At 39.8% G+C, this 22,020-nt stretch overlaps 1 protein-coding gene across 1 annotated transcript; it reads right to left on the bottom strand.

Annotated features, from left to right (window-relative positions):
- Positions 1-49: 49 nt before the first annotated feature.
- Positions 50-12,632, bottom strand: LOC127438404 (endothelial differentiation-related factor 1 homolog). The gene is made up of 5 exons (XM_051693966.1): positions 12,444-12,632; positions 12,084-12,135; positions 11,838-11,998; positions 9,202-9,295; positions 50-2,045 (listed from the first exon to the last, which is right to left on the bottom strand). Exons 1-5 carry the CDS (start codon positions 12,516-12,518, stop codon positions 1,984-1,986), a joined length of 444 nt encoding a protein of 147 aa, XP_051549926.1. The 5' UTR covers positions 12,519-12,632; the 3' UTR covers positions 50-1,983.
- Positions 12,633-22,020: the final 9,388 nt, after the last annotated feature.

Below are 22,020 nucleotides of genomic sequence, written 5' to 3'. Positions count from 1 at the left end.
AAAAGAACACAAAAACGCATCAAAATCTTAATGTAAAATGACTTCAAGGGTAGTCTTATATGTAGGATGCATTTAAGTTTTTTTTATTATTATTTTCTTTCATTTTTACCACTGTATTGCATTACATGTTCAATCTCAGCATTTATTTTTTACTGTAATTTACCTTGTCTCTAAAATAATTTGTATTACAGCTTCATTTACTCAATTCCTCCAGCAGAAGTACAACTGGGGTTCTTCAAAGAGAAAAGGTTGCAGACAGAGATATAAAGATACATAGGATATATAATTACAGATATAAACGTATATTCACTACTTATTTGTCAACTCTGTCTTGGGTCTGAATATTTTGGGGGGGGTGGCGGGGTTATGAGAAAAAACAAAAAAAACATTTGTGTATTGCATGCCAATTTACAGTATATTTCTTAAACTTTTTGAGCAGTTTATAACATGTAAATGTCATTCTTTTGAGTAAAAATTTTAAATTGGTAGCGCTACATTAATGTTACGTTCGGCAAGTTGATAAGTATGTTTTGGGACAGACTTACATGGTGTATAAACTAATCTGAGATTTGGACACTGAGCCCCCTCATTTTTCGTAAATAAATCACAAAAACCTACGGTGGTGTCTTTTTACTACATATGTAGATTTATTTAAATAGTATAGAGTACTTATGTTTATAGTTAATATATTTGTGTAGACCTTAAATAGTACTACATTTAAAATATTGCAGTCCTAAAACAGCTTATTGAGGGCAAGTTGTACCGACGAGTTGGAAGTCTTTCGATTCTTGGCAACTGTGAAAAGAAAGCCACTTCTTCCAGCTATACTTTTGCGTGTTGTGGCACTATACAAATGGCAAAAAAAGTACTGTGCAATGCGTTGTTCTGGAAGCTCAATGTAAACTTAAATGCCTGATTAAAATGACACGTGGACAGATCATAGTTTACAGTAACACTCAGATGAGTTCCCCTTTGTGTAAAGAGAATCATCCGTGACAAAATAAAACTATTACGTAACAGCACACATTCGGGACTGTCCAGTGCTGTCGGTGTCCTTCTGTTTTGTCCCGTATCACAAACGGCTTGGTTGCCATAATGGCTGAATCATGTGCTCTGACTGCGGCTCAGGTAGTTGTTCGGAGGCTCTTTTTCCAGCTCTAGCTGTTGCTGCTTCCAAATAATCAGCACGATCTTCTGTGTAATCGGGCAGCAATGCTGTCGAGAATTGATAAACCTTTAACAATTTTCTTGTGTAAAATTCGAGAAAGGACAGCGGCTAGACAAACTCAACCAACGCCAACGACTGTAAGTGGTAACAGCGTCCGTTTTGAATGCAAGACCGACTGAAACTAAGTGCTGTTTGATGGTTCTGAGAGCCAATTCTCATTTTTCCAGCTCTTCCTTGAGCAAGAACTAATGAAACGTTTAGTTATGCAATTAATAAAACATTTTACAAATGTGATCATGCACTTTGTTTTAAAGAGAGAGAAAAAAAAACACTATATTCTTTAACCGTCTTCTTCTAAATGTCCTTACCTGTAATTTTTTTACCCTAAAACACTGACATTTAATTTTACTTCCTCCTAGGATTAGGTTGCTTATGCGGTTACATTCCGCATACAAGTCGCTTTGGATAAAAACATCTAAAGGTAAAAATAATCACGTCCTCTAAATAATGCAATATTAAACTGCATTATCTGAAATAAACAATGCACCATCAATTAAAAGGGCAAGTTATTCAGAGATAGAAATAAATCTTTATTTCAAAGCAGTGAGAAAGCTAAAAAAAAATTAATGAAGGTCTTCATCTGACATAAAACGTAAGATAATAAGCCTCTTTTGTATGTGGCAAGATGAGGATGTCTGGTCCACCATCGAGTTGAGAAAATATAAAAGTAATGCAGCAGTTAATGAAAATTGACTAACGATTATTAGTACAAGAACTGGTTTCTGTGGATGGTGGATTTTTCGAGGATTTTGTATTCATTTCTTCTTAGGACCAGCATCAAGGGGCTGCCCAATATCCTTTCCACGCAACTTAAGGCCTGAAATAAAAAAATGGAAAATGTGACAAATTATACAAAATATTGCGTGTTCTCCTCAAAGCAAAAAGTCCTCAACATAAACTGAACTTTTTTTAAAAGGTGCACTATCTTAAGCCAGCGCCACACTAGCAGACTCCAAACAACTCGATTTTGCCAGAGGGTTTCACACATGCAGGCTTTTTTGCTGAGATCTCACTCTCTTCAGTTGGAGGTATAACACACCCAATTCAAAATGGTGAAGTGCTGACAGCCATCCCAACTCACTGCAACTTTCTGATTCCCTGTCACAAGGAGCTTGCCAAAATAACAACAGGAGTACAGTGTGAACAAACAACTGTAATGGATTGATTTAGGCCATTTTCATACCTGTAGCTTGCTTGGTTCCAAAACTGGGGCTAAAATAGTTACAATGTTATACTTTCTTCATGGTTCGGTTTACTTACACAAGGTTATATCTTAAAATGGACCAAAACTGTAAAAATTCCATTGTGGTTATTGTTATCCATCATCAGCTCTCTCCCACGCTCGTATTCGTAGACACAGAAAGAGTAGAGCCACGTTTATATCTTTTTAAAAAAGTTGCTGGCGCCATCCTACCTGTGTCTGTTCTGCCGCTATCCAAAGAGAGAAGCGAGCGTGAAGATCAGCCTATTTCTAATATAGCTGCCAAAAGGCTATATCAGTGTTCAGATGATGAATTAGTGACAAGCTGACCTATAGATTTCTTTGTCTATGTGGTCTCAGACCGATTGTTTTGGTGAGGATCCGAGTTCTATTGCTGTGTTCATATATGCCGAACCAAGGGAGAAATCACCTGGTTCCGAAACAAATGCTCCAAACAAGCCAGGTGTGAAGAAGTGATTCATGGAGTAACTTTACCTTGTGAAAGTGCGTGATTGTGTATTAATGCCCTCGAGGCTTGCCATAGAATGGATATGTCAATATGCAGCTTTCAGTGAGTAAAGAAATTACGTTCAAACAGACTGTTGTAGCTCCACTTTCCGATGTCATTGAAGTGTAGGAAAAAAGGCAGGAAAAATGTTGGTGACAGAATCACTATGGATTACAATCATCACTTGTGATAATATGCAGCTGAGTGCAATGAAAATGTTCAGATCAGCTTAAAGGAATAGTTCGCCCAAAAATGAATTCACTCTGATGCCATCCCAGATGTGTATGACTGTCTTTCTTCAGCAGAACACAAATTAACATTTTTTGAAAAATGTTGAAGCTCTGCAGGCCCTTATAATGCAAGTAAACTGGTGCCATCAGGCTGCTGGGTATTTGACGGTCCAAAAGGCATATTTAGGCAGCATAAAAGTAATCCACACGACTCCAGTCGATCAATTAATGTCTTCTGTAGCAAACTGATAAGTTGGTGTAAGAAACAAATCGATAATTAAAATGTTTTAACTTTAAATCGTTGCATCCACCCAGCGCTGTATTTCTGTTTGAAATGAACTCACACGTGACATTCGTTCCTCTGTTGTATACCAAACACATGCTTCTGACTTCTCACGTGAACACGCCATATTGCTTACGTCACAGCTTCAACATCTTAATTTATGTTCTGCTGAAGAAAAACAGTTATACACATCTGGGATGGCATCAGAGTAAGTGAATAATGAGAGTATTTATTTTTGGGTAAACTATTTCTTCAACGTCTTGCGAGTTTTTCAGTAAAAGAAGCAGCTCAATAGTCACTTGAAAAGACCCCACGCCCAACAGAAAGATTTTTCTAACCATTTCGATGTGTTTCTTCAGTTTTAGAAGCCATTAACTTAGCAGGGAGTCCAAACAGTCTAGTGATAAACTCCCGCTGGCAGGCGCTAATGCGCGCTTAGTCTCCCTCCACCTTGCCAGCGATTATGTTAATGAAGCTCACACCTGGAAATCACTGGAAAAATCAGCTAGTGTTGTGCCGGTTTTACATAAAAAGTGGTTAGTCTTCACGGTGGCAAAGATGTTGAGATCACATGAACAGCCAAATGCTACTTGCTGTATCCATCCATTATCTGACATTTCTGGTCACAGAATAAATGAACCACAGATGTCAAACCTGTGAATATGGTATTACTACAATAACCTCAATAATTCACTTTTGCATGATGCTGCATCCAACGATAGGCAGCAGTATAAAGTCCAAGACTACGATCATATCAGCAAAACAAACAAAAATTGCTTAGTGCACCTTTATAACACAGATCTATTTTGCTTTACTAGGGCTCCAAAAAGAATCAATCCTTTGATTCAAAGGCATTTGAAACTCCTATCAGGAGAATCGACTCCACTCAGGGGTGGGATATGTTCGAATTGTGTTTTATTTCCTTGATCCAGTGTTTCCCATTAATTACCTAGACTGTGGCGGCCCCTGTTTCATAAGGAACCGAAAATATTTGTACAGTTCTCATAATAACATAAGAGATCTCTTACATTGCGTTTTGCGCCGTTGCTTCGGCAAAGCATCTCTCATTCCCAGTCAGTCCACAGCGTTGCCAACTTAGCGACTTTGTCGCTAGATTTAGCAAGTTTTCAGACAACTTTAGTGACTTTTTTCCCCAAAAAGCAACTAGTGACAAATCTAGTGACTTTTTGGACAAACCTTAGCTACTTTGCATAGAAGAGAGTCGCCAGTACTGCCCCGCAATCTCGAGGTCTTGCTTTCCCACCGCAGGCACACCTCTCTCTGCGTCTACTCTGTTCAGTTAGTGGCACAGAGGAGCAGCACATTCAGTTGACCACACGGCAGCTGACGTGAATGAGCTGCGCAAGTGCAAACAGTGTTGCCAAGGACCAATCACTAATCTGTATTGTTTGCTTCTCCTTTGTTTTAATTTAAACAATTTAATTTGACCATTTAATTTTATTTGTATTCTTCTCATGTACTCATCACTAACTATGTTTCCATCCAAGGGTTTTTGTGTGACAAAAGGTGTAGCGTATCAAAAGGTTTACCGATAGCTGATGGAAACGCAAATTATCGATAAAATTTCACAAATGTTAACATATTTTTCCATTTAACTGTAGCGCATAAACTCGATGTCGATACTTGAAATGTTGCGAAAAACTGGTTTGGAAACACTTTGTCGAGAAAATTGCCATTAACGCAAAAATGTAGTGTCACATGACAGAATTTACCCCAATCAGTAGCCTGTGTTAATCATGACAAGGTATACATCCTTGAAAGCCAATTTATTGTATGTGAAGCATTACTCGCACTGTTATGGATTGGTCTTAACAGCATACATGTACAGATTCAATGCTGCAAACACTTCCAGGAGTGCCAACACAAATATCTCGTATCACGCACCTGTCATCAACAAGTGCATGGAGAACAAATGAATGGCCAGTCTTTGCGATTAATTTAATCACGGTAGCCATCCACTTATTTATTAAAGTTGCTTTTCCACACCATTCTAAATAATAGACAGCAGTCATGGAATTAGCCCACAATACAAAAAACACATTTCTGTGCACAAAGATGTTTTAAATTAAAAAATAAATACACAATACTAAGAGAAAAACATCAGTGTGCTTTTTTGGAAAATTAACAGCCCAATTCTATAAAATTGTTTAGCTTACTTTTGAAAAAGTGCAGGCAAAATTCCTTGTATTAAATAAAATAAATTACCAAACGAAAAAATAATATTGTTAGGCCTATATACTTGCCTTTTCTTTACACAAACTAAAATTAGCCTTACCCTGTAGACGAATAAAATCTGAATGACATTCTCAGAATGTTCAACACTTTTTTCAAGACTAGATAAAACTATTTGTCCAATGCGGAGTTCACTTTCAGAAAACGAGCTTTTGAACATTTTAGAAACTAATCCTCTTTACCTCAGATCGCATTTGCTGAGCTTCAGAAAATGTAAATTGCATTATGACACTAAAATTAATTTGAGATGACAATCAAGTTCAGCTGGTCGTTAAAAGCTGCTGGACAAATATGTGGGACATAATGCAGTTGTGATGGCAATGCTTTAGGTTAGATGATTGTTCAAAACAGCCTATTGAATATCAGGAATGTATCATATGTAAACCCTGATATTACACCACAATAGATCTTCTTTAATAGCTGTGCACACAGCATATACACGTCGATGGATGGTCCTTATACTAAGACCGAAAGTTTTCTCCACTACTTGGTGCAGGTTGCCAGCTTGAACAGGGCCGTGACGATTCGCTTTCGGTTCAGACAGTAAGCTGACTAATTTCAGTGAAATGTCTCAATACTCTCCCCATTTTGCAAAGACTTCGAGGGGGAGAAAAAATTAGGGGCATCTGGGAGGCGAAAGGTACACAATTACCGATATACACACATTTCCATATGGAAACAGCTTAAGGGCAGATTTCTTTTGCGATAAACCAAAACTTATGCGACAGTGTTTTTTTGATTTCTTTAGGCATGACATCATCACGCAGACCATTTGAATGGAAACGGGCAGAAGACGGCAAATTTAGCAAACATTTTTTTTACGCATTTTCACTTTGTCGATAACAAAACAGTGTTACTAAGTTATTGTCTTATCACTCACGAATCACAGGGGTTTAGTTCATTCCCATTTCTGAACTCTCTGAATTCAGATAATTTATTTAGACAAGTCTGTACATTGTACTTTATTCAAACACATAATAATAATAATCTTTATTAAACTTATATACACACACAATACAAATACAAATATAAATACAAATACACACCGCCTTGGACATTACACACATCCAAAAAAAAAAAATACCTAACATGTCACACTCTAAAACATACTCCCAAAGGTATAGAAAAGAATGGGAGTTAATCCCTGAATTCAAGGGGTGGCTGAAGCCCTATGTGGACAAAGACACAAGGGCTTACTGTCTTTACAGTCCCTTACTGAAAACGGAACATCCTTCTTGTGGTTTGTTACCGTCTTGATTAAATTACCACTAGCGCACAAAATTGTTTACAAGAGCACAAAGTTCTTCATAGTTCTAGCCTCTCAAAGTGCACCAGATTGATGCATTTATCTTTAAAATGTAAAAAAATGTCTTAAAGTGGAGCATGCCTCCGGACCCCCCTAGAGGGTCCGAGGTCCACCCACCACAGTCTCACAAAATCCTGTGGGAAACACTGCTTGATCACTAAACTACTATACATTTCAGCAGCATTAACAGCACAAATTCAGATAACAGATTTAAAAAGGACTGCAGCTAAACTATCATAATTTCTTGACCGATCAATGTGACTCTTTTAGTCCGATAGCCATTAGTAAATCCGCTTTGTTTTTCAACTCTATGTAGCAATAAGCCTTTCAGCACATCATACAGCTGCTTTCCAGATGACATCCATAGTCTGCCCCTATTTTACTTTGGATTAAATGAATAATTAAGTAAAATGCCAAATTTGGCATACAATAACAGCTTTCCCAATGTTAAAGGGTTAGTTCACCCAAAAATCTAAATTCTCTCATGATTTACTTACCTTTAAGCCATCCCAGATGTGTATGACTTTCCTTCAGCAGTGAAGTGAAGATTTTTATAAGCCCATTTCAGCTCAGTTTGTCCATACAATGCAAGTAAACGGGTGCCATCAGGCTGCTGGCTGTTTAATGGTCCAAAAGCATATTTTGGCAGTATAAAATAATCCACACAACTTCAATCAATGAATTAATGTCTTCTGAACTGAATCGATACATTTGTGTAAAAAATTAAATAGATAATTAAAACATTATTAACTTTTTTAAAAATTGCTTCCTGCTAGCAGTCGACGAATCAAGTTAAGCGCAATGGCACGTTCACGCGAGAAGTCGGAAGAGCGCTTTGTTTACGACAGAGGAATGAACGTCACGCGAGAGTTAGGTCATTTCAAACAGCAATCCATAGCTGGCCGGAAGCAACAACTTAGTTAAAAATAATTTAACTAACAATTTTTTTCTTACACAAACCTTTCGATTTGGTTCAGAAGACATTAACTGATCGACTGGAATCGTGTGGATTACTTTTATGCTGCCTAAATATGCCTTTTGGACCGTCAAACAGCCAGCAGCCTGATGGCACCCGTTTACTTACATTGTATGGACAAACAGAGCAGAAATGAACTTATAAAATTCTTCATTTCGGTTCTGCTGAAGAGGAAAATTCATACAGATCTGGGATGGCTTAAAGGTAAGTAAATCATTAGAGAATTTTCTTTTGGGTAAACTAACCCTTTAAAGCACATGTCAGCAACCAGATGGTGGCAGAGGAGGTTCAAATAACAGCGACTTAGCTCCCCAATTCACATAAATAAATATGTACGTTTAAATGATAAATGGACAGCACTAAAACATCTCTACCCAGTCTAGATACTGTACACATTTTTACAGTACCTTTTAAAAACGTACACAACTTTTACATTAAAACCATTCTATTAAATCAAATTACATTTAAAAAACAGGCTAAGGAAAATATTTTATTTTAACATGAAATAGGCTAAACAAGAGTTGTACAAGAACCTGCATTTTTAAATAGCTAAAATCATCAAACCAAAGTGTATTATTTGGACATTTTATTCAGTGTATAAGGTAGTGGGCAATTACATACTAATAAAAAACCTCTTTCTAAACAAGAACATCTGATGAGTGGTAAAAGGCAATTTCACTCAAAGGTAAAATGGTGCTTTGATCATTATTTGTGGTAATACAGGCACATCTGCTCAGCTAACTTTCCTCAAATTCATATGGGATAAGTGTCGCACTTTGGTATGTGCTGTGCACCCATATTTATTTTTATAGACCTATTTTTATAGTCTTTAGTCATTCAAGAACGCTTTATATTGCGCTGTTAATTATGATTTAACTTTGCCTGCCGTTTTTTGGAATTAAGAAAGAATCAATTAAATTAGTTTCAAATCAACTCTTAATTGGCGCAGGCCAATATTTCTAGCCACCTTTATGTGCCAGTGTGCGGCATCTGGGCATGTGCCTGAGATTGACTGCACTGAAAAAGTATCACAAAGCAGTTGTAGTGTGTATGCGTAAATGGGAGTATACTGAAAAGCTAGAATGCACGACTGCGTGAGAGAGATAACAGCAAGTGGACAACCAAAGTATAATTTGGCTTTTACTCAGGCAGAAAATGTGAAATAATATATTGTAACTGAGAAAGAAGTGATAAAATGTCAATGACAAAATCCTACCAATGGCTCGTTCAATCTTCCCCATGACTTGATTGTTGGGGATAGCCTTCCCACATTCATACTCGGCTATGATTTGTGGCTTTTCATTAATTTTCTGGAAGAAATATGACATTGTATTTAGCCAATTGCAAATGCTTAAAAACACATACACTTGAAGTCAGAAGTTTACATACACTTAGGTTGAAGTCATTAAAACTCATTTTTTAACCACTCCACAGATTTAATATTAGCAAACTATAGTTTTCAAGTGGTTTAGGACATCTACTTTGTGCATGACATGAGTAATTTTTCCAACAATTGTTTACAGACAGATTGTTTCTCTTTTAATTGACTATATCACAATTCCAGTGGGTCAGAGGTTTACATACACCAAGTTAACTGTGCCTTTAAGCAGCTTGAAAAATTCTATAAAATGATGTCAAGCCTTTAGACAATTATCTTATGATAGGAGATGTACTGAATTGGAGGTGTACCTGTGGATGTATTTTAAGACCTACCTTTAAACTCAGTGCCTCTTTGCTTGATGATATAGTAAAATCAAAATAAATCAACCAAGACCTCAGAAAAAAAATTGTGGACCCCCACAAGTCTGGTTCATCCAAATGCCTGAAGGTACCACGTTCATCTGTACAAACAATAGGGACCACCATGGGACCACACAGCCATCATACCGCTCTGTCTCCTAGAGATGAAAGTAGTTTGTGCAAATCAATCCCATGACAACAGCAAAGGACCTTGTGTCGATGCTGGAGGAAACAGGTAGACAAGTATCTATATCCACAGTAAAATGAGTCCTATAACGACATAACCTGAAAGGCTGCTTAGCAAAGAAGAAGCCACTGCTCCAAAACTTTTTGGAGAAATGTTCCCTGGTCTGATGACTTTTTTTTTTTTTTTTTTTTTTTACTGTTTGGCCATAATGACCATCGTTATGTTTGAAGGAAAAAGAGTGAGGCTTGCAAGCCAAAGAACACCATCCCAACCATGAAGCATGGGGGTGGCAGCATCATGTTGTGGGGGTGCTTTGCTGCAGGAGGGAGTGGTGCACTTCACAAAATAGATGACATCATGAGGAAGGAAAATTATGTGGATATATTGAAGCAACATCTCATCAAAAATGGTTCTTCCAAATGGACAATGACCCTAAGCATACCTCCAAAGTTGTGGCAAAATGGTTTAAGGACAACAAAGTCAAGGTTTTGGAGTGGCCATCACTAAGCCCTGACTGCAATCCGATAGAAAATTTGTGGGCAGAACTGAAAAAGCGTGTGTGAGCAAGGAGGCCTACAAACCTGACTCAGTTACACCAGATCTGTCTGGAGGAATGGGCCAAAATTCCAGGAAGTCTACCCAAAACATTTGACCCAAGTTAATCAATTTAAAGGCAGTGCTACCAAATAATAACAAAGTGTATGTAAACTTCTGACCCACTGGGAATGTGATGAAAGAAATAAAAGCTGAAATAAATCATTCTCTCTACTATTATTCTGATATTTCACATTCTTAAAATAGTGATCCTAACTGACCCAAGTCAGGGAATGTTTTCTATGATTAAATGTCAGGAATTGTGAAAAACTGAGTTTAAATGTATTTGGCTAAGGTGTACAGTTGTGCTCAAAAGTTTGCATACCCTGGCAGAAATTGTGAAATTCATGCAAATCATGCAACAAAAACTGTCTTTTATTTAAGGATAGTGATCATATGAAGCCATTTATTATCACACAGTTGTTTGGCTCCTTTTCAAATCATAATGATAAAAGAAATCACCCAAATGGCCCTGATCAAAAGTTTACATACCCTTGAATGTTTGGCCTTGTTACAGACACACAAGGTGACACACACAGGTTTAAATGGCAATTAAAGGTTAATTTCCCACACTTGTGGCTTTTTAAATTGCAATAAGTGTCTGTGTATAAATAGTCAATGAGTTTGTTAGCGCTCACGTGGATGCACAGAGCAGGCTAGATACTGAGCCATGGGGAGCAGAAAAGAACTGTCAAAAGACCTGCGTAACAAGTTAATGGAACTATATAAAGATGGAAAATGATATAAAAAGATATCCAATGCCTTGAAAAATGCTAGTCAGTACTATTCAATCACTTAGAAGTGGAAAATTCAGGGATCTCTTGATACCAAGCCAAGGTCAGGTAGACCAAGAAAGATTTCAGTCACAACTGCCAGAAGAATTGTTCGGGATACAAAGAAAAACCCACAGGTAACCTCAGGAGAAATACAGGCTGCTCTGGAAAAAGACAGTGTGGTTGTTTCAAGGAGCACAATAAGACGATACTTGAACAAAAATGAGCTGCATGGTCAAGTTGCCAGAAAGAAGCCAATGCCACAAAAAAGCCTGGTTACAATATGCCCAACAACACCTTGACACGCCTCACAGCTTCTGGCATGCTGTAATTTGGAGTGACGAGACCAAAATAGAGCTTTATTGTCACAACCGTAAGTGCTATGTTTGGAGAGGGGTCAACAAGTATTGTTTTTGTATGATCAGTCATATTTTCAATGCCAAAATTTCACAATGTCTGCCAGGGTATGCAAACTTTTGAGCACAACTGTATGTAAACTTCTGACTTCAACTGTACATAGATAGTTAAAAGATGGGTCATAGGTTTGGAAATACTCACAGTGGCCAGATCTTTCTGGGTGAGGCCCTTATTTTGACGGCCCTGCTGAATAACCTTACCCACTTCAAGAGGCACTCTCTGGTGGCTGAGCTCCTCTGTCTCTCTATCCAGCTTTGCTGTGTTCTTGGTTATAACATGCTGTTTATTCTGCCCAGCAGCCCCTTGGAAGAAGAATTGTTCAATGCATTCTAATGGGAATATCATAAAGGATGATGCGAGAAATATAAACATATTTATATTTCTTACATTTCTTAGATGTTTCGACATCCTCGCCCTTCCTCTGGGCGGCTGTTATAGCCTGAAGGGGTAAAAAATAATAGGATAATATAAATTATACTGTACGTATCCATGTATAGCTTAACTGTTGTTAAGATATAATGATTATGGCTTTCACCACGTTTCGTAAACAGGCTAGCCAAATGAGAAATAATAGGATCATTTTTGTCCTGTAGTTGTTGTCATTAGTCGATATTTAAAGCTTTAAGAAACACTGAAAGCATTTTGCGCATTTTTTGACTGGAAATATCTGAAAGCAAGTCCCACAGCAAACACTGTATGTCAAATGTTAACGTCAGCCGTCTATTTAGCAGATGGCTCTCATTTTACCTGTTTAGACTTTGACTGCGCAGCGGACCCCTTCTTCCTCAAAACAGTCACTGTATCCCAGTCACTCTCTGCCATGTTTCCGAAAATGATTTGCAAAGGTATTTGCTTTTAAAACGACGGGGTGTTCCACTTAACTTGTCGAGCTCGCCCCAGCTCTTTTTGCAATGAACTAAACCGGATGTACGGAAAATGCGTCACGTACTTTATGAACTCATGTCAACAAGACTCTCTCTCTCTCTCTCAATTTTCAATTTAAAGTACTTTATAAGCATGATTGTGTTTACATACAATACTGCCAAAGCATTAATACACAAAACAGATAATGATAAGACAAATAATAATAATAAAACAGTAACAAATAACAATAAAAATAGAATTAAAATAAGGTTTGAGAGTTTGTCAAAGTATTTCTCTCTCACATCTGTACATTTCTCACAGTGAAGGAGAATGTGGGTCTCTGTCTTGACCTCAGTGTCACATTTGAGGGATCGTTTTTCAATATGTATAATTAGGGGGTGTCTGCCTACTTCACCTTGCATGCATTAGTAGGTGTTCTTCTCTGAACTCTTAATATGTTTCTACAGAATTCTGCATGCAGGGATTCTATGGGGTGTTTGTCGCATCTAGAGTAATCTGCCAGACAGAGTGGACCCCAAACCTCACATCCGTACAGAGCAATAGGCATAATAATACTATCAAAGATTTTACTCCAAATTGTTACAGGAATGTCTATTTGGCATAGAATGCTCTTCTAGCTTTCTCTTTTAGTGCATTCACTGCCAGAACAAAACCCCCTGAAGCACTGATTTTAAGACCGAGGTAGTCGTAGTGTAGGGTGTGTCCTATTGCATTGTTCCCCAGAGTGAATGTGTATCTGCACTCTTAAAGATTTCCTCGTCAAAAAACAGTAAAGAACTGGCAGCAGGGTTGCCAGCATGTTACTGTAAAATTAACGGTCTTGCTGTTGCTGAAATTAACAGCTATTTACTGTTTTTACTGCTACAGTATACAACTGTAATTTAGCAGCATAAAGCTGTCAAATTACATACTATCTACTGTTATTGAAATTAACAGCTATGTTCCCAGAAGACATTACTTCGATTTTTTACTATATACTGGTTTATTTTGATGTTGTTTTTGTTGTAGTCTAAGTTACTTGGATTTTAATGTTCAGCTCTTACTTTTTTTACGTAAAAGTATGTTTGATAATTGTCACCACTGTTGCGTTTTGTATGCCGAGGGTTGATATTTGTGTGTCTTGATAACAACTGGAGTTATGCTCTAAGTTCATCAAAAACATCAAACACACAATTTGCTGATATCATTTTGCTGAAATATCCTTTTCTGACTCAAGATGGCACCGAGTATGGCTGCTGCGTTGCGAGCTCCAACACAACATGGTAGTATTTTGTTTGTTTTGTTTACAATTCTTATGCTTTTTATCTTGGATGTTGTCTGCCTTATTGTCCACGACAGACAAACACTTTTGGACATTGGTTCAGCAATTACACACCGTAAACCAGACTTCAAATTTCTCAGTGCCGACCCACTGTTTACAAACACGCAAGCGGAGCCCTTTGTCTGGGCTGCCCAGCCGCGGAAACGCAGGAGGAAAAGGGGAAACAGAGCCGGCGTTCTCAGAGTAAGACACCGCGCAAATCGACCCCCGCTACCCAGTATTCTACTGGCAAATGTTCAGTCTCTGGATAACAAGCTCTGCGAGCTGAAAGTGTGGATCTCTTTACAACGAGAGACGAGGGACTGCTGCATTATCTGCCTTACGGAAACTTGGATGTCTGCGGAGATTCCAGACTCAGCCATCGAACCCACGGGGTTCTCTGTGCACCGAGCGGATAGAGCGAAAGACCTCTCAGGTAAAAGCAGAGGTGGTGGTGTATGTTTTATGATCAACAAATCCTGGTGTGATCAGAGGAACGTACATTCTATCAAGTCTTTCTGCTCTCCTGATCTGGAATTTCTCATGATTCTGTGTCGACCATTCTGGCTACCGAGGGAATTCACAGCGGTCATTATCACTGCTGTGTACATCCCCCCACAAGCTGACACAGACCGGGCACTCAAGGAACTGTACGGGATTATAAGCAAACAGGAAACTGCGCACCCTGAAGCCGCATTCATTGTGACCGGGGACTTTAATAAAGCCAGTTTCAAATCAGTCGCATCAAAATACCACCAGCACATTAGTTTCAACACACGAGGGGACCGGGTTTTGGACCATTGCTACTCTCCGTTCCGGGATGGCTACAAATCCCTCCCCCGCCCACCATTTGGCAAATTGGACCACTCTGCCATTCTGCTTCTGCCTGCTTACGGGCAGAAACTGAAACAGGAAGCACCCACCCTCAGAACAATCCAGTGCTGGTCGGACCAATCAGACTCTACGCTACAAGACTGTTTTGATCACACGGACTGGGAGATGTTCCGGTCCGCCTCTGATGACGACATCGAGCTTTACGCTGATAGCGTAATGTGTTTCATCAGAAAGTGCGTAGAGGACGTCGTTCCAACCAGAACAATACGGATCTATCCGAACCAGAAGCCATGGATTAATAGCGATGTTCGCGCGGCACTTAATGTGCGGACCTCCGCTTTTAATTCCGGGAACGCAGAGGAGCAGAAACAAGCCAGTTATGCCCTCCGAAAAAATCAGAACAGCAAAACGTCAGTACAGGAACAAGATTAAAGGACAGTTTAACACCACCAACTCTAGAAGCATGTGGCAGGGAATTAACATCATCACGGACTTTAAAGGAAATAAAAACTCCGCCATGAACACCGCTGCCTCTCTCCCGGATGAGATAAACACATTTATGCTCATTTTGAGGGAAATAACACCACCCTCGCGGAGAGAGCTCTCGCATCCGAAGCTACAGAGGTTAGTTCACTCTCCGTCTCTGTAGTGGATGTAACCCGATCCTTCCGACGGGTGAATATCTGCAAAGCCGCGGGTCCAGATGGCATTCCGGGCCGCATCATCAGAGCGTGCGTGAACCAACTGGCTGGTGCTTTTACGGACATTTTCAACCTTTCCCTCTCTTTGTCTGCAGTCCCCACATGCTTTAAAATGTCCACCATTGTGCCTGTTCCAAAGCAATCCAAAATCACTTGCCTAAATGACTGGCGTCCTGTTGCTCTGACCCCCATCATCAGCAAATTCTTTGAGAGACTAATCGGAGATTACATCTGCTCTGTGCTGCCTCCATCACTGGACCCATTGCAGTTTGCTTACCGCAACAACCGCTCCACTGATGATGCCATTGCATCTACAATACACACTGCTCTCTCCCACCTGGAAAAAAAGAACACTTATGTGAGAATGTTGTTTGTAGACTACAGCTCAGCATTCAACACCATAGTGCCCTCCAAGCTTGATGAGAAACACCGGGCTCTGGGCTTAAACAGCTCGCTGTGCAGCTGGATCCTGGACTTCCTGTCAAGCAGACGCCAGGTGGTTAGATTGGGCAGCAACATCTCCTCATCACTGACCCTCAACACTGGAGCCCCACAGGGCTGTGTTCTCAGCCCACTCTTGTATTCCCTGTACACACAGGACTGTGTGGCAACACACAGCTCCAATGCCATCATTAAGTTTGCTGATGACACGACGGTGGTAGGTCTGATCACTGACAATGATGAAACAGCCTACAGAGAGGAGGTGCACACTCTGACACACTGGTGTCAGGAGCACAACCTCTCCCTCAATGTCAGTAAGACAAAGGAGCTTGTGGTGGACTTCAGGAGAAGAGATAGAGAACACAGTCCCATCACCATCAATGGAGCACCAGTGGAGAGAGTCAGCAGCTTCAAGTTCCTGGGTGTCCACATCACTGAGGAACTCACATGGTCCATCCACACTGAAGTCGTTGTGAAGAAGGCTCATCAGCGCCTCTTCTTCCTGAGACGGCTGAGGAAGTTTGGAATGAACCGCCACATCCTCACACGGTTCTGCACCTGCACTGTAGAGAGCATCCTGACTGGCTGCATCTCCGCCTGGTATGGCAATAGCACCACCCACAACCGCAAAGCACTGCAAAGGGTGGTGCGAAATGCCAGACACTTCATCGGAGGTGAGCTTCCCTCCCTCCAGGACATATATACCAGGCGATGTGTGAAAAAAGCTCGGAGGATCATCAGAGACTCCAGCCACCCGAGCCATGGGCTGCTCTCACTGCTACCATAAGGCAAGCGGTATCGCAGCATCAGGACCTGCACCAGCCGACTTCATGACAGCTTCTTCCCCCAAGCAATCAGACTTTTGAACTCTTGATCTCCCACGATCAAAATACATCAGAACTGCACTTTATTACACTTACTCTTATATCTCACACTGGACTGTCATAAATTATATTATTATTATATTATATTCTCTCTTAACTTACTATCAACCGACAGCCTGAATTTCAATACAGTACAATACAACCTACTGTACATTCTATATATACTATATATACTTTTTTTATTGAATAATGTGTATCTATATTGTGTGTATTGTATACTGTACAGTGTATGTTATTATTTGTATATTGTGTTGTGTTAATCTGATGTTTATTGTAAATTGGTATATGTCTCATCACTGTCACGACTGCTATGTTGCTCGGAACTGCACCCAAGAATTTCACACACAATTGCACTTGTGTATATGGTTGTGTGACAATAAAAAAGTGATTTGATTTGATACTGTTTTTGCTTTTATCCTTTACTGTTCTTGCTTCTGCTGCTGAGCAGTCATCTGGCCAGAACTGCGATCTTTGGAAGCAGCAGTCTTAAATACAGGAAGTGCTAATTGGGCTGTACCAACTGCCTACTGCATCAAGGGGGAGTGGGGATTATGCAGTTCAGTTACTTTGTATATTTATTAAGATTTTAGTTTGATATTTGAATATTGTTGGGCTTAGTTTAAGTAATGTTTACTTTAGTTAATAGGCTATCCGGAGTTATTTTGTTCTTGTGCATGTAGTGAATGTGTTAGTGTTTTATTCCCCCTGTTTGTTTGTAATTGGTCTGATCAGCCAATATAAACTCAGCAAAAAAAGAAACGTCCCTTTTTCAGGACACTGTATTTTAAAGATACATTTGTAAAAATCCAAATAACTTTACAGATCTTTATTGTAAAGGGTTTAAACAATGTTTTCCATGCTTGTTCAATGAACCATAAACAATTAATGAACATGCACCTGTGGAACGGTCGTTAAGATATTAACAGCTTACAGACAGTAGGCAATTAAGGTCACAGTTATAAAAACTTAGGACACTAAAGAGACCTTTCTACTGACTCTGAAAAACATCAATAGAAAGATGCCCAGGATTCCTGCTTATCTGTGTAAATGTGCCTTAGGCATGCTGTATGGAGGCATGAGGACTGTAGATGTGGCCAGGGCACTAAATTGCAATGTCCATACTGTGAGACGCCTAAGACAGCACTACAGGGAGACAGGAAGGACAGCTGATCATCCTCGCAGTGGCAGACCACATGTAAAAACACCTGTACAGGATCGGTACATTCGAATATCACACCTGTGGGACAGGTACAGGATGGCAACAACAACTGCCCGAGTTACACCAGGAATGCACAATCCCTCCATCAGTGCTCAGACTGTCCGCAATGGGCTGAGAGAGGCTGGACTGAGGGCTTGTAGGCCTGTTGTAAGGCAGGTCCTTACCAGACATCACCGACAACAATGTTGCCTATGGACCAGACAGGACTGGCAAAAAGTGCTCTTCACTAACGAGTCACGGTTTTTTCTCACCAGGGGTGATGGTCGGACTCGCGTTTATCGTCAAAGGAATGAGCATTACACCGAGGCCTGTACTATGGAGTAGGATTGATTTGGAGGTGGAGGGTCCGTCATGGTCTGGGGCGGTGTGTCGTAGCATCATTGGACTGAGCTTGATGTCATTGCAGGCAAACTCAACGCTGTGCGTTACAGGGAAGACATCCTCCTCCCTCATGTGGTACCCTTCTTGCAGGCTCATCCTGACATGACCCTCCAGCATGACAATGCCACCAGCCATATTACTCGTTCTTTGCGTGATTTCCTGCAAGACAGGAATGTCAGTGTTCTGCCATGGCCAGCGAAGAGCCCGGATCTCAATCCCATTGAGCACGTCTGGGACCTGTTGGATCGGAAGATGAGGGCTAGGGCCATTCCCCCCAGAAATTTCTGGGAACTTGCAAGTGCCTTGGTGGAAGACTGGGGTAACACCTCACAGCAAGAACTGGCAAATCTGGTACAGTCCATGAGGAAGAGATGCACTGCAGTACTTAATGCAGCTGGTGGCCACACCAGATACTGACTGTTACTTTTGATTTTGACCCCCACTTTGTTCAGGGACACATTATTCCATTTCTGTTAGTCACATGTCTAAGAAACTTGTTCTGTTTATGTCTTAGTTGTTGAATCTTTTTATGTCCATACAAATATTTACACATGTTAAATTTGCTGAAAATAAAAGCAGTTGAAAGTGAGAGGACGTTTCTTTTTTTGCTGAGTTTATATGTCTTCTTTGTTCTTGGTGGGGAGAGGGGTTTTTAAAAAAAAATTTTTTAGTTCTGTTATTTTGACCGCTTGTACGGGCCCAGAACTTGATTATATATTTCATATTTCATTACTTTTTTTGGGGGGGGATAAAATAAAACCCTCAGTTTTTCCCTCTTGCTTACCAGCTTGGTCCCCCACATTGGCCTATTCCTACTTTGAAATTTTAGATTTTCAATTTTAATGAAATTTGTTTTCATTTTCGATTCCACTGGCCAGTGTATGCATGTTTAGTTAGTCACTGCAATTAAAAAGTGGCAAAAGCACAAAAACAAAATAAACAGATCATGCAGAATGTCTGTTGTGCAATATAATGAAGTATTTAACATAAATTAATTTCTATATTTATTGTTTTATACATTTGCATTTTTTACTTATGGACTTAATGTATGCCTATTATTTATTACTGCATGTTTGTGTGCTTTTTTTAATTTTTTTTTACAAATGATGTGATCTTATCGCTTTGTATTACAAGATGTTTGTTTTAAGTAGCCTACTGTTCTTGTAAAGAGGGAAAAACAAAAGTATTATTGTTTGACATAATTCATTGTCCTATGTCATTAATACCTTTTGTAAACCCTTCGAAGAATTTAGCTCAATCCACAATGGAATTCTTTTCAAAGAAGCTCTAGAAATCACCAGGGTCTGCGAAAACTGTGTTTTCCTTGTCCACTATAAAAATAAAAATAAGTTTTGGGTATTTAAATAATCAAACAAGAAAAGAAAAAAACAACTGTGCCAGTAATGAGCAGTATTTACATGTGTGTATGTAGGTCACAGGAGCAGTGGGTTCTGTAAGTCAGTATGAACATGGGCTCAGAGACTGACCCCTGGTGGTATTTATAGTCTGCTGAGTCAGGGTCATGCACCAGCAGATGACTGCGATAAGCAAAATAGGGGGTAGAGAGACTGACATAAACAGCTGCAGAGAAGCAACCATTTCAATCAGTTTGTTCAGTAAAGTTTGTTCTGAAGACATCAGACTCAAGCTCTTGTATTGCAGTTTGTTTCTATATGTGTACTGTTGGATTTCACACATTGTAAAGCTAACAGGGATTCCAAACAAAGTGTTTGTTTGCATTGCAGTCTTGCAGTAAATTTATGAAATACCCTATAATCAAAATCATAAGACTGGGTTTAGAAATATGAAGGTGCAATCAATCCAAATGTGACTTGATCTCTCAATGGGACAATTAGTCTGGCCAGCATCTTTTCTGATGATTTCATCTTTTATGCAGGTCTTCAGCTACACAATTCTACAGGGCCTTTGTTGCCATATTTTGCACTCCATAATGTGCCACACATTATCAGTTTGAGACAGGTCAGGAATGCAGGCAGGCCAATCTAGCACCTGCACTCTCTGCTTATATACAGCCATGCACTTGTAATCCGGACAGTATGTGGTTTAGCGTTGTCCTCCTGGAAAAGACGGCATCTGGATGGCAGTATACAGTATGTTGCTCCAAAATGTGTACATACTGTATCTTTCTGCATTAATGGTGCCCTCACAAATGTGCAAGTTAACCACTGACAAACCCCCTCACCATGACAGACACTAGCCTTTGGACCTGGCATTGATAACACCTTGAATGGTCCTTTTCCTCTTTGGCCTGTAGAACATGACGGCTCTTTTTTAACTACTGATTTAAAGGTGCACTCAGTATTTTTTTTCTCATTAAAAAAGATTTACTCTAAAATAAATGAGTTGTATTTTTGAAACATAAATATCAAATCATAACCACTCACATGACATGAGGACTCCAGTCATATCAGTAACCTTATAAAAGCTATTTAAATATACATGGAGAGGCCATGCCATGTTGAGATCACATGACCAGCCGAATACTACTTGCTCAGTAACCACGCCATTATTGGACACTTTTACACTTGGATTAAATTAATCATGGCTGACTGTGACTAGTGAATTTCTACAATGGCCCCTATAACTAAAAAACTATTGATTTAGAATGATGCAGCATCCACACAGCTAGGCCAGAAATGACACAAACTAAAAAGTTACTGAGTGCACCTTAAAAAACTTTTTGACTCTTTGGACCACAAAACATTATTCCACTGTTCTACTTTTTATCTCAGATGAACCCAGAAAATTTGGCGGTGCTTCTGGACAGTGTTGATGTACGGCTTCTACTTTGCATAGCAAAGCCTTAACTTGCATCTGTGGATGCAGCAGTGAATGGCGTTTACTGACAAAGATTTACCGGAGTATTCCTGAAAATGTCCCATGTCATGATATCCATTACAGACGAATGACAGTTTTAAAGACAGTGGCATCTAATGGATCAGAGGTGATGCACATTCAGAAGTGGCTTTCCAGCAGGACAACGCCAAAGCACATACTGCCTAGATAACAAGTGCATGGCTGCATAGATTGGCCTGCCTGCAGTCCTGACCTGTCTCTAACTGAGAATGTGTGGTGCATTATGAAGCGCAAAATAAGTAAAATTGCGCAGCTGAAGACCTGCATAATGGATGAATGAGGCAAAATTCTGCTGGCTGAACTTGTGACATCAGTGCCCATGACACTTAATAAGTGTTATTATAAGAAATGGTGATGTTAATCCCAGGGCATGCTGAGTGACTCCAGCCAGGTCTTCTAAGCAACCAAATTAGCCCGGTTGCTAGGGAGGGTAGAGTCACATGGGGTAACCTCCTCGTGATCGCTATAATGTGGTTCGTTCTCGGTGGGGCGCGTGGTGAGTTGAGCGTGGTTGCCGCGGTGGATGGCGTGAAGCCTCCACAAGTGCTATGTCTCCGTGGCAACGCGCTCAACAAGCCATGTGATAAGATGCGCGGGTTTACGATCTCAGACGTGGAGGCAACTGGGATTCATCCTCCCACCCGGATTGAGGCGAATTGGTGAAAGAAATGGTGATGTTACACAGTGTAAAACAATCGAATTTCACAACAAAGGCTAGGAAGGCCCTGTAAAATTGCACAGCTGAAGACCTGCATAATGGATGAATTAAACTCTATAAAAAGATTTACAACTACTTCGATTT

This window comes from Myxocyprinus asiaticus, chromosome 4 (genome assembly GCF_019703515.2).
Source record: "Myxocyprinus asiaticus isolate MX2 ecotype Aquarium Trade chromosome 4, UBuf_Myxa_2, whole genome shotgun sequence".
Lineage (NCBI taxonomy): Eukaryota > Metazoa > Chordata > Actinopteri > Cypriniformes > Catostomidae > Myxocyprinus > Myxocyprinus asiaticus.
Note: the sequence above shows the minus strand (reverse complement) of the source record. Positions and strands in the feature narration are given on the sequence as shown.